This window comes from Periophthalmus magnuspinnatus, chromosome 4 (genome assembly GCF_009829125.3).
Source record: "Periophthalmus magnuspinnatus isolate fPerMag1 chromosome 4, fPerMag1.2.pri, whole genome shotgun sequence".
In the NCBI taxonomy this organism is placed as follows: domain Eukaryota; kingdom Metazoa; phylum Chordata; class Actinopteri; order Gobiiformes; family Gobiidae; genus Periophthalmus; species Periophthalmus magnuspinnatus.
In genome coordinates this window covers 22,343,661-22,356,198 of record NC_047129.1, presented here as the reverse complement: position 1 = coordinate 22,356,198, position 12,538 = coordinate 22,343,661, and the positions used below count along the sequence as shown (strand labels likewise).

The window sequence follows — 12,538 nt, the reverse complement described above, 5'->3', positions numbered from 1 at the left end:
GAGCCTTCAGCGGAGTGTCATTTAAATAAACATAACATGAGTCAATAATCGTAGCAGTATGATACACTCTGCCTCACGAGAGTCCTGCTCTGGTGTTGGGAGGTGCCCTGCTGTCTCGTCAACTGGCGTCATATTCCCACTGGTGGCTCTTGGGGTTATGAACGGCTGCTGACCCTCCTTTTGTTCTTCTCCTTCAGTTATATTTGCCACAGGAAGTGCAAAAGCAAAGGCCAAGAAATGATATGTGCAAACAAATGGATCAGCTAATGGCAGGGTCATGATTTTTTTTTATTTAAATCATTACTGTGATTAATTGAACACCAGCTTCCAGACACTATTAGAGTACAAGTGTAATGATGTAAAACACACTAGGAAGTGTAGGAACATGAAAATAAAATAGAAAAAACAGGTTTGATGGGTCCCCCAGACACTGCACTGAGGTGCACACTATTATAAAATACAAATACAACATCCAGATTGCAAACTGATAATGTGCACCTATATTTATAAATGATATATTTTTAAAACAATGTTTGAATATATTGACTGGGGCTCTTTCTGCCCCAGATTCATGTGTGTAAAGTTTATGAACCCCCATGTCAGACTGCACTAAACCAGTGATTGTCTGGTCACAATCACACAATTGTTTTTTGAGGCATATTGTCAAATGAAAGAGCACAGAAAAAACACATGCCCAAAGTCTGAGAGTTTTGAAAGGTAAAACTTGTTTTTGGAGAACAATTGATCATACCTGAATGTAAAACTTTATTTTCCTAAGATAAAATTTTGTTTAGGAAAACTGTAACCCTGTTTGGGATTATTTGTGAGCTGTTTTGCAAATGTCCATTTTCAGTAGAGGAGCGTGTCAAAGTGAAAATCTGTGATACTTGCTCAGTGACACCTGCTGGACAACAAGGGTGATGCACATCCCACAGTAACAACCAAAAATTTTGAAGGAAAAATCTAACTACGTCATTTAATGTGAAATGTGATGATTTTGTATATGCCTCCTTAAATTCAACATGCAAACTATAGTCTGGTGTTGATGACTGGTTGATGCCATGCCAGATATTTTCCCTTCAAAAGTGCACCTGGAGTGGAGAATAAGTAACTGTGATTTAAACTGCTCATCTCTGTAAGTATGTAACATTTTTGTCTGTGGAAAGGTTAAAAAAACTTAATGAAACTGTATGTTTATAATCTGACCTGTGTCTCCAGATATGGAGTTAGACATGGTCAAATCAAACACAGCTCTTACTGGTATCAAATGCAATGCAACCTAAAAGGACTCTCTGATCTGTATTATCACTACCTTAACCTCAATGCCTACAGCCAACCAGCGCTAGTGCAGCCTCTGCAGCTCAGTGAATTGTGGAGGCTCTGAGCTTTAACATGAGGCATGGGCATTGTGGATGTCCATATACTGAGAATGAGAACTTGTATGTGTTCTCTATCTGCAGGTTAAAGCACTGGTAACCCACGCTCAGTTGTGATTATAATACTTTTTTGAAGGTACTGTAAGAGCGCAGGCTATATAGTGTTTTTTCTTTAATATCAATATCTAGTCAAAAAGCTGAAAACTATGCCTGCCAGTACAAAGTTACAAAAGATCTATAGAAGTCTGTAACAAATAGAGTCAGATGTAAGCTCACAGAATACACTGTACTGTGGGAGCAGCTTCATTCCAAATCCACTTTATTTATATAGCACAATTTACAAAAAAAAAAAAACTGTTTCTAAGTGCTGCACAGCCAAAGAGAACAATAAAAAGAACAACAAAAGGTTAAATGCTCAATTTCACCTTATTACTAAAATACAAAAAACTTAAAGTCAATCAAGTCAAATCAGAGGAAAAACATAAAATAGAAACAGATTTTGTTCTGTGCTTGTTTTGTAGTTTTCATTTTGTTATCCTCATCTCCATCTGTAGTCCTCATTCTGTAGTTCTGGTTCTTTAATCTGCAAACTGCAAATGAATATCACACCCATGAAGGTTGAGAGAGTGTGTGATGTAATGGTTTTGTCAGCTGACTTTTAAAGGTATCCAGTCGGTCTTAAAACTACGTCAGTTGTTCATCGATTCCATTCAGGGACACTTTGAAGTGCTGACACCAACAAACTTCAGGGTGTTGCTTGCCTCTGTGACACTGTGTTAACTTGTGTCTTCTGCTGTAAATGCACACCCAGGCACTTGGTTTGGTCTGACTCTGACAATACTTGACCACATGAGCAATGAGACCATATTATGGTGCATTCTGCTGGATTAAAATGTATACACCAAGTATCTGACCAGTTCTGCAGAGCAGGAAGGTCATGCTGAAGGACATCCTGATCTGTGCTGGCCAGAATTTGTCTGTAAATCAGACAATCATCAGCAAATAGTCTTGTGTGTAGAGCTAAGTCAGTCATCGTAACGGCCCAAGTATGGTACCCTGCGGGACACCAGAGTCTAACTGTTGTTTCTGAGGTAACTCTGTCCGGGGTCCCCTGTTCTGAGAAACTGAAAAGCACAAACACCACAAGAAAAGTTCAGTTCTAAACAGGTCATATATTGCACTTTTGGACATCTTGGAGCCTATTTGAAGTTGTAAATGCCACTGTTGCCAGCAGAGACACTGTCGTGAAAGTAGTTGAAAGTAAAATTAACAGTTGGTTTCAGTTTTATGGCTGACCGTCATTTATGTCAAATTAAGTCTGACACATGAACAGTTTACCCTAGCGCTCTATGTCATGCTGTGAATGTTGTGAATGTCCTGTAAATTCTGAACATAAAAAGCAGGTTGTGTACTTCACAGACAAACATGAGACAAAGACATAGCTTTGTTAAAACATTTATTTTGTAATAATTTGTCCTTTTTTCTTTTTGCATAAGTGCAAAATGCACCCGAACAGCCACCTGAGGGAAGTCTACATCTTTAAATAAAAAACAAGCAAAGTGTACATTTATAGTACAAAATTCTCTTTTTAAAAAATTGCACAGTTTGTGTATAATATATATTCATAATCTCCATTTTAAACAAACTTTAAAGGCTCAGAAAGTAAACAAAATTCATCAAATGAAAAATAAAAACATTTTCCCAAGAATTTAAAGCTGAGAAAACTTGAGACCCTGTTTTGACTTTTTGTCCACCATAAATATACATACATTTTATCAAGTCTCTTCACATATATTCTCTGTGCTAGTGTTTGACCAGACAATCAAAATTATTGCAAAGTAGTTCTACTATAAAACACGGAGGAGGGGAGGGGGAAAAGCTTTTTCTGCTGACGGTCTTTAGAGCCACTGAAAAGTCCTGGATCCCTGTGTGACATCACCTGTGTGACATCACCTGTGCCACCACACCTGTGCGACTGCGCACCTGTGAGACACACCTGCGCCGCCACACCTGTGCATACAGTGTTTGCCAACAGCCCGCATGTGTGACATATGTGTTAGACATGTGTCACACATGTCCCTGCCTCCTGCAGTAGTCCCTGTGGCGCGGGCGGAGCGTGGGGTCAGCGCCTGTACGGGTGGAAGCCCTGTACGTTGTGGTTCTGTCCCCGTCCGAAGGCGCTGGGGGCGGGCTGAGGGGCGGGAGCAGGTGCCTGTGCTGTTGGTGTGCCGTAGGAGGCGGGGGGCTGTGTGGGGTCTGCAAAACTGTGGGTGAACGCTGTCAGCTCCTGGCCATAACCTGCACAGGACGAGACACAAGACAACAGAGGAGCTTTGGGATTATCAGGCAAATACAGGGTAAACAGGGATACCTATGTAAAGATGAGGAAAAATCCACCATATTTAAGAAAACGTTTAGTTTTGTAGCCTCATTCATTATCATTTTAATAGCCTGGTCTGGGGCACAGCTTTCTCATTGTATTGTCTGTCAATACAAAGTGTGTCTGGTGTCGCTCCATTCAGGTTCTTCTGGAGGAGAACTGGACCAGTCACAGCTGGGGGAAGGTTTACAGAGGCAGATGGCTGACCAGGCTTTAATTTTAAGAGGTTTAACAGATATAGCATTTAATTCAAAATTCTAAAGAACATACCTGAACATTTCTGATTCATTGCTAACTTACACTTCATGGTGGATTTTTCTTAATTTTCCTAAAAGATAACTTTAAAAAATATATCAAACTATATATGAATCTATGAAGGAAAACTATAGGCATTAAATTATTATTTTCTATGAACAGTAGATGGCAGTATTTCCCCGAAAGACACAGGGAGGAGAGCAGTAAAAATGGATTTGCTTACTGGACTGAGGAGCTAACTAAGGTTTTCACTGGAGTAGTATGGTATGGTATCGGTCAGATTTTTTTGTTGACACTATAAAAGCTGCACACAGGAGAAAATCATGGGAATAAATTATTTTGCGATTAGAAAAGGACTTTTTAAAATTGCATTTTCATAAAGAAATCTCTTGAGTTAATTGCTTTTCTTTGTACTACACACTAGTTTTTTTTTATCAGTTATAAGCTAGTGAAATATGTTTTTGTTATTTAGATGCCCTGATTTATTTATATCAGTTTATTGTACAAACGCTAGATTAATTCTTTTGAAGAGCAGAATGGTGAGAATGTTGATCTCATTTTGGGCCATCATGAAATACATTCAAGCTTCAATATAATATTATAAACTGTTTAACTTGTTATAAACTTATTAGCAAAATTCATCCCAATGCCATTTTGTCAGTTGAGGTGTCCTATCCGACTGACCACTTTCATTTCCATACCACTCCATGGAAACAGCAGAGAAGGCAAAGGCTGCCAAAGAGAATGTGCTATGGAGTTCACACTAAAACAGATAAAGAGGGTTCCCATTAGAACCAGGAAGTAGAGAACAAATCTGAAATAGAAGGATTTACGGTCATCTCGGGCTTTCTTAAGTCTTCTTTCTTTTGCCAGCCCTTTAGCTGAAATGTGGAGACAGCACAGGGAGAAGAGAACACAATGGGTGAATGAATGCCTGATGATGCACTGACAACTCAACCATGAACAAGTGTCTGACAATTAGATCATCCTTTGGTCTGTAATCAGCAAAGCAACGCAAGAGAAGGAGGAGAAGGAGGACATGTCCGAGTGCAGCCGACCCCAGCCTTTTGAGAGGGCTCATCTCTTTTTTACACGCACCGGAGCGGAACGGCCCGGTGTGGCTGTGGCCCACTGCACCAGGATTATGTCATTAGGACGCACATGCAGAATGGACATGCACAAAAACACCAAGCACCCAGAGTCTAATGCACTAACGCAGAGAGAGCAGAGTCTAGAGTGATCACCTACCTGCGCTATAGCCTCCCTGCTCTTCCTGACCATAAGTGTGAGTGGGGCGTGTGGGTCCGTAGGCCGAGGGGTCCTGGGGGTAGTTACCAAGGCCTATCAGGACAGACGAGCACACCAAGGATGACTGGACCCAACCAACTATTGTCACTGACCACACACTACCAGCCAAGCTACGCACGGCTAACTGAAGGCTAACTTGCATTTAGCACCTTATGATGGCTTGTACAGGGTTCCCACTCAGTAAGAATTGGGGATAATGTATTGATAGCAATTCTTAACTTGCATGTGCATAGTTATGTGAATAATTTAATATGCAGACATAACATAAATTTGAAAAAAAAAAAAAAAGCGTTAACCACAGAGGGGGCAAGCACGGATAGATCATGAGCATGGGACGAGATCAAAAGATTATCTGGAAAATTATCTTAGTAATATCTTTCGTTTTAAATGTGACTGCTTTCTCTAAATTTCTGTTGATTAAATATTTTAAATCTGTGTGACGCGCTGCTGCTGTGATTTTGGAGTATACAAAAATACATTGAATTGAATAAATCCAATACCAATTGACAACCAATATAGGTTAGGTTACATTAGACAGGTAAAGAATGCAATAATCCCATTAATAATTTTACTGAAAATAACGTATAAATAATATATTATGATAAAAAGAGCAATAAGTAGAAACAATATGAATTGTCTGGTCATATTCTTTATGAACCCAATATGATATCTAGTTTTGTCTTGTGGGATTTATGACTTTTCCCCATTTATAAAAAAGATAATTTAACTCTGCTTTAGCTCATTACAGTAGAGTACATGAGCCCCAGAGAATCAAAAACTAAAATTCTCAGACAATTATCTGCATCTCCCATTATCGCATAACTGTTTTTTATACATTGTGTGCAGAAACTGTCCGTCTTTATATATGTTTAAAAATGAGGTATTACACTTCTTTTGTTATTGTTATCAAAATGCTATATTTGTGAAAAAACAAAGTATTAATATGTTTAATAAGTTTCACTGTAGTTTTTGATGCTGAGTTCCCCCTTCTCCTTGCTCTTTGTACTAAATCCCTCTCCTTTTAGAGTGCTAATAAAACTACTATACATCATATCAGGTTTGTGAAGTTGTAGTGTAGCTGTTTTGCATCCTGCTTTTGTATATTTATGTAAAATTGCTGAACAGGAGCATGGGTAACGCCGGCTTGCATGTTGAGTCTTGTATAGGTAAGGTATAGGTAACTGTAAGGGGGTTTAAACAGGGCCCAGTAGAGATTGCAAGATTACTCAAACATGCGTGAATGACATCTAAAGCCACCGCATGTTTTTGATGAGGAAACAACATGTTCGAAACCTCCAATATGTCGATTTTGCATAATATCCCCTCTTTAAGTTTATTACTCTACACTGTGAGTTATCCACTAATAACCACTAAACATAATTTAGTGGCAGAAAAGATAGTATGAATGGGCGTGGCAGGAGCACCCAAGTCTGACACTTGAGTGGCTTTGCATGTGTGATGGGACAGTCTGAGCTGTTTTGAATCTTTCATGCATAGGTTATACAAATGTCAAACAGTGGTGGAGTGTGCTTTTCCACATGAAGAGCGGACACAAAGCTGTGGACAATCATGTGGATCTGCAATTTGAACAAGACAGAAGAATGTGTGGATGGGGACAGCAATAGAACACATAATGATCAGGAGATAAGCGAACAAAATGAGACGGGATGGTGCCCCTTTAGTGTAGATCAGTGAGGACGCATCATGAGAGCCAAAAGGGTGCATTCACGTAACATCAAAACATTTTATAATCCCTGTAGTTTAAACAGAGCAGATTGCAGATGTGTTGACCTGGTATATGGTTAATAAATCTGTAATTAATACTCTCTGACATTACAACATTACATAGGCCAATATTACAGCTAAAAAAATGTGAGTTCAAAGAGTTGAGTCAATGATAAAAAATGATCAGATTCAACAACTGTGAATTTACTTTACTTTTGGATAGTTCATGACAAAGTACAATGCAATCAATAGGACAAGCTGGCTCTTGCCCCCATCTGGGGGTATGACATCACGTTATAGAAGCTGAAAACCATCAATTACTGAGCCTATCCACATGAAACAAAAACGGGTGCAAAGTTCATTGTTTTCCATGCCAGTATAAATAAACAAAAGTGAATTTTCAGCTCCAAAAAGCAGTGCTATTATCCAACCCCACAGATTAGAGTTAAAAGGATCTTAAACCACAAGATTAATATACCAAGTTTGTGGCGCCAATCCCCCAAAAAGTATGATGAGATTCAACATTTGCGAAATTTCTGTTGGATATTTCTTCTGTGAATCATAGTTATATAGGCCCCTGCTCTCCAACTGAAATCAAATTCAGGAATGCAACCTAACATCTAAACTACACTCTGTACAAGCGTTGGTATGCATGCTTGTTCTGGAGTCCTCTTTGGTTCTAGTTTTTGCCTAATTTTGAGTCGATTCACGGTTTTAAAAAAAAAGTCCATTTAGTTTGCTAATGTGTCTCCTTTAAAGCTGGCATCTACATGAACAGCTGACTGGATGAACAGGCTGAATGGTGAAAGGAGAGGCAGGAAACAGTGAACAAGCTGTGCACGTGTGGAGTTGCAGCTGTGAGCCCAGAGCCCTGAATAAGACAAGCAGAGAGAGAGAGAGAGAGGGAGAGCATCTGCCTGTGAGCGGAGGGGACCGGACCGGGCTGGAGCTGAGAAGGGGGGGGGGGTAGAGATACGGGCAGAGAGGGGTTGAGAGAGGAGAAGAGAAGGGCTGAAAGAGGAAGAAGAAGAGAGAGACTGGATAACAGACGAGGAGAGAGCGGAAAAGAGAGGCTGGAGAAGAAAGGAGGTGTGATGGGCATAAAGAGGACAGAGGAGGAGAGAGATGGGCTGAGAGACAGAGTAGAGAGAAGGGAAGAGAGAGGATGAGAGAGATGGGTTGAGAGGAGGGGAGAGAGAGGTGGGCTGAGAGCAGAAAATGTGTAGAGAGGAGAGTGGAAAAGAGAAGAGGAGCTGAAAGTGAAAGACAGGCTTAGAGAGGAGGAGTGCGAGGGCCTGACAGAGAGAGAAGCTGAAAGGAGTAGAGAAAGGAGAAAAGAAGAGCAGAAAGAGGGGCTGAGAGAGGGAGCGAAAAGGACTAATAGAAGAAATTAAATTAAGGGTAGGAGAGAGAGAAATATGTGAAAGAGGCAGAGAGGAGGAAAGAAGAAGTGAGAAAGAGGGGCTGAAAGAGGAGGAGAGCAAGAGAGGAGAGAAGGGATGGAAGGGGAAGAGAGAGAGAGGAGGGAGGGGCAGACAGAGTAGTAGAGAGGGCCACAGAAAGAGAGAGAGGGGCTGAGAGATGCAGAGGAGGAGAGGAGGTAAAAGAAGAGCCAGCCTGGGCCCTTTCTTGAGCTGAAAAGAGGCTGGAGGCTCCATGTGTGCGCACAGCCTGGTCTCAGACTCTTAATCTTGCCTGAGTACACAGCACGTCTCGGCAAAATCCACTCGCTGCAGCACAAACATCTGAGCGTCTTATCACAGCCGCTATGGAACAACTGATTTCATACAAGGAGGCTTCTTCATATTCAATCAAAAACTACACTCTCTTTATTATTATTTTTTCATCAAAACCTTTAGTGAAGCATTAGATTTAAAGGCGGGAGGTATATCCATATTTGTGGTTAAGAGTCCTTCTCTCAAACTGAAAACACTCTAAAGTGGTAATACAGGAAGTGCTCCACTGTGTTTTTAAAATCCGTACACCTTCACTAGAATCAATGACAATCTCAACTATGTAAAAAGTAGAAAATATTGAAAAATGAAAAGGAACAATTTCTGGTTATTCTAGAGTATTACAGAATAAAGTAATTCAACAGAGGCATGTAACAAATTAACAAATTTTGAAGTGCAATATATTAAGTAAATATAGAAGCTAAACAATAATATTGAAACCAAACCATAAAGCAGAATTATCTCTAAAAAAGTAGTCTACAATTCTACAATATTGTTAATTAATTAATGTTGTAATTTTAGTTCATAATTCAACTTTCAACAGTTCAAATCTTATCATATTCAAGAAAGAATAAAAAATGTTTGTTCTATCTATCATGTATTGAACGATGTATCAATCGTTATTATTGTGACAGGCCTACACAAAAGTCAGTTTTGTATCATATAGGACCTTCTAATGTGATGGTCCATTCATGTCCTGTGTGACATTTGAACACATTTCTGAAGGATTGCCATTTCTGTTTAAAGAAATTGTAACCTGAAATAATGAATTTTGATCTGCCTTCACTAAAAGGTACATTAAAATATTTTTTATTTGTAGTTTGAATACTCTTTTCATACACATATTTTATAGTTATAAAAAGTTATAAATTACATAACCCTATAGCCATTGCAGCACCTGTCTGTCCCTACTGCTCTGCTCTCACTCAGAACACAAAGTCTCAACTAGGCCTGTCATGATAACATATTCTGAAGTTCAATATACTGTATTGTAGAAGTAAATATAGATAAATGATAATACTGAAGCTAATTTATGCCACTGACACAATAAAACAAGCAGATTTAAAACACAAAAACTATTCTAAATTTACAATATCGTTAAAAAATCATGAGTTACAATAAATAAATAGAATAAAGCACTTTAGTAGTTTGCATCTGTAATGACTCATTAGCAATTAAACCTTTTGCATCTTGAATCTTATAATTTAGCCAAGAAATAGGCCAAAATTTCCAAGTAGTGCAAAGAAAATGCACACACAAAAAATATTGTTCCAGCTTTCATATATTAACGATAAGTCGATAGTAATTATTGTGACAGGCCTAGTCCCAGCTTGGTCTTGAAAAAGAAAATGATGATGATAGTGCATAAGAATGAATATATATAGACAATGAACATTTAACACTTTTGGTTAATGAAATGTTTTAAAAAGTTCAAATCTAAAGGCTAAGTGGGAACCCTGTTTGCATTGGAGCAGTATTTGAAGTGTGGAGAAACGGCTGGTTAGGGCTTTACAGCTAAACAGGCAGAATTAAGGTTTGAGGGAGAGCTCTCATGCTGGCAGAAACTGGAATTAGTCAAGGAAAAGCAAATACCACAAACAGATTCAAAACACTGCACAGGATGATCTAATTCAACCCAGAGACATACGTAAGGGTAGGCGGACAGCCCCAAACAGTAACCCTAATGTTCACGGCTGAACCAGGGGCAGTGTCACACTCACTATGTTTACATGCACAGGGAAATCTGAGCGCGCAAAACAATCGAATTCAAATAGTCTTTGCCCCAAAACCTGTCAGACCACTCTTGTCCCAGTCTACAGTAGGATAAAGAACCAAATGGGTTCGAATAGATGTTACAGGGCCACAGATACCGAGGCGTTCAGAGGTGTCTCGCAATGAAAACTTTGCAGCTATAATTGCTAATAAATACAGCTATCATGCAGAAAACCACATTTTTGGCAGAAATAAATAAGAGACGTCTCATTTACTCTCATTGATTTTCAGAGATGCTACCAACTGCGTTAATCACACGCCCTCTGCAGCACAATAACATTGAAGCTCTGGTAAGTTTTGCTTCACTTTAATATAGCGGATCAAAACAAAACGTGCTCAGTGGAGGGACTGTAGTTGTTCATCTCAGCTCATCAAAAATGAGTGAGTACATGTCCAAATACAAGTCTAATATTTGCATTTGTGAGCATCAGAGTACAAGACAGTCTTAGAAGAATATAAATCGGACTGTGTACCGGCTTCTCCAGATGTGAATTGAATCTCAAAGATCCCAATAACTCAACACCTCATTCGTAGTTCCCAGGTTTACATGCATTTTGAAAATTCTGTTTAAATTGGAATAGGCCAGTTTTCCAGTTTTCCTGCCGTGCATTTAAACGTAGTCAGTCATATGTACAAATCTTTGAGATCTCAATAACACATCTGGAGAAGCTGGTACACAGTTCGATTTATATTAGGCGCAAAGTAGGAGAGGAATTCAACTGCACGGGGTAAGAAACAGCCACGATTAGATTGGTTTCGGACATTTACTCACTAATTTTAGCAGTGATGATTAATTACAGTCTCTCCATAGCAGACTAGCACATGTTTTGTTTTGGTCCACTATATTAAAGCGAATGCAAAACCTTCTGGAGCGTCATTTTGCTTATTTGATCAATGTAAATGAGATGTTGATTATCTTTTTCTGCCAAAAGTGTGGTTATATGTACGATGAGCAATTTATAGCTGCAAAGTTGTAGTGCTAAGGCTATATTACTAGGTGCCCCTGAATGTCTCGTAGCCCCCGTTCACACCTATTGATACTTTGCAGCTGATGTCATCAACATTCCCAGTGAATTTGGATATTTTAACTGCAATATTCATCTAAAAAGAAACAAGTCAGCTGATTTACACATTAGAAAACTGCTGTGCCCAATGGGAGCATAAAACGTCATCACAACAAAGAGCCATGCAGCTGCCGGCATCTCATATGGGTAGCTGAACATCACACTAGCAAAATTACTATGTGACGCTACTGAGTTCTACGCGTATAATCAATAAAGAAAATTAAATTGGTGGTGAAACTCAGGGTTGATCGGAGAAATTACGTCTTGAATAGAGAATATATGTATAAAGATGACTCAAAAACTTTGAGAGGGTAAATGAGAAACAACTATAACATGGTTAAAAGCTCTGCATAGTAGGTCTGCTTAAAAAATTAATCAGTCAGTCAGTGTTTTCTAATGTGTCACCATGGTAACTGCTGAACATTCCTCCATAGAAATGTTATACATGTAGAACACCCACAGCGTGATGTCAAAACCAAGTATCAATTTGGTTCTTTGACCTGCTGTATACTGGGACAAAAGTGGTCTGACAGGTTTTGGGGCAAAGACGACTTGAATTTGGTTGTTCTCTGTGCATGTGAATGTAGTGAGTGTCACAGCCATAGCTCATGTGCACAAGCCTGTAAAAAGGTGGGGATGGCTGCTCAGGCTGTATGCATGGAGCTCCAAGGAACAAAATAAAGAGTCTAACACCTAGTGCGGAGGGCTCTTCCACATTGCAGGGCTTACCATACTGGCTGTAGGGGAACTCGGGTTGGCCGGTCGGCGCCTTGCTGAGGTCCTGAGTTGGTGTGGTGGCCGGAGCAAAGCCCAGAGGAGCGGTCCCAGGAGTGGTGGGGGGAGGAGGGACCTGTGCGGCGAACTGCTCGGCCTGCGCTGTGGCAAAACTGTAACCTGCTGAAACAGACAAACATGTTCATTTTT

The 12,538-nt window shown here is 39.6% G+C and overlaps 1 protein-coding gene across 5 annotated transcripts in view; it reads right to left on the bottom strand.

The window, feature by feature from the left end:
* Positions 1-2,815: 2,815 nt before the first annotated feature.
* dazap1 (DAZ associated protein 1) overlaps positions 2,816-12,538 on the bottom strand; it is a 28,469-nt gene continuing 18,746 nt past the window's right edge. For 2 of the 5 annotated variants that reach the window (XM_033965548.2, XM_033965550.2), the window contains exons 11-13: positions 12,344-12,511; positions 5,260-5,352; positions 2,816-3,674 (exon numbers count right to left, since the gene is read on the bottom strand). In XM_033965548.2, the coding sequence (XP_033821439.1) occupies positions 3,499-3,674; positions 5,260-5,352; positions 12,344-12,511 (437 nt within the window). In that variant the 3' untranslated portion in view covers positions 2,816-3,498. The remainder of the gene's footprint in view (positions 3,675-5,259; positions 5,353-12,343; positions 12,512-12,538) is intronic. The other 3 variants (XM_033965549.2, XM_033965551.2, XM_033965552.2) reach the window with 3 other exon arrangements.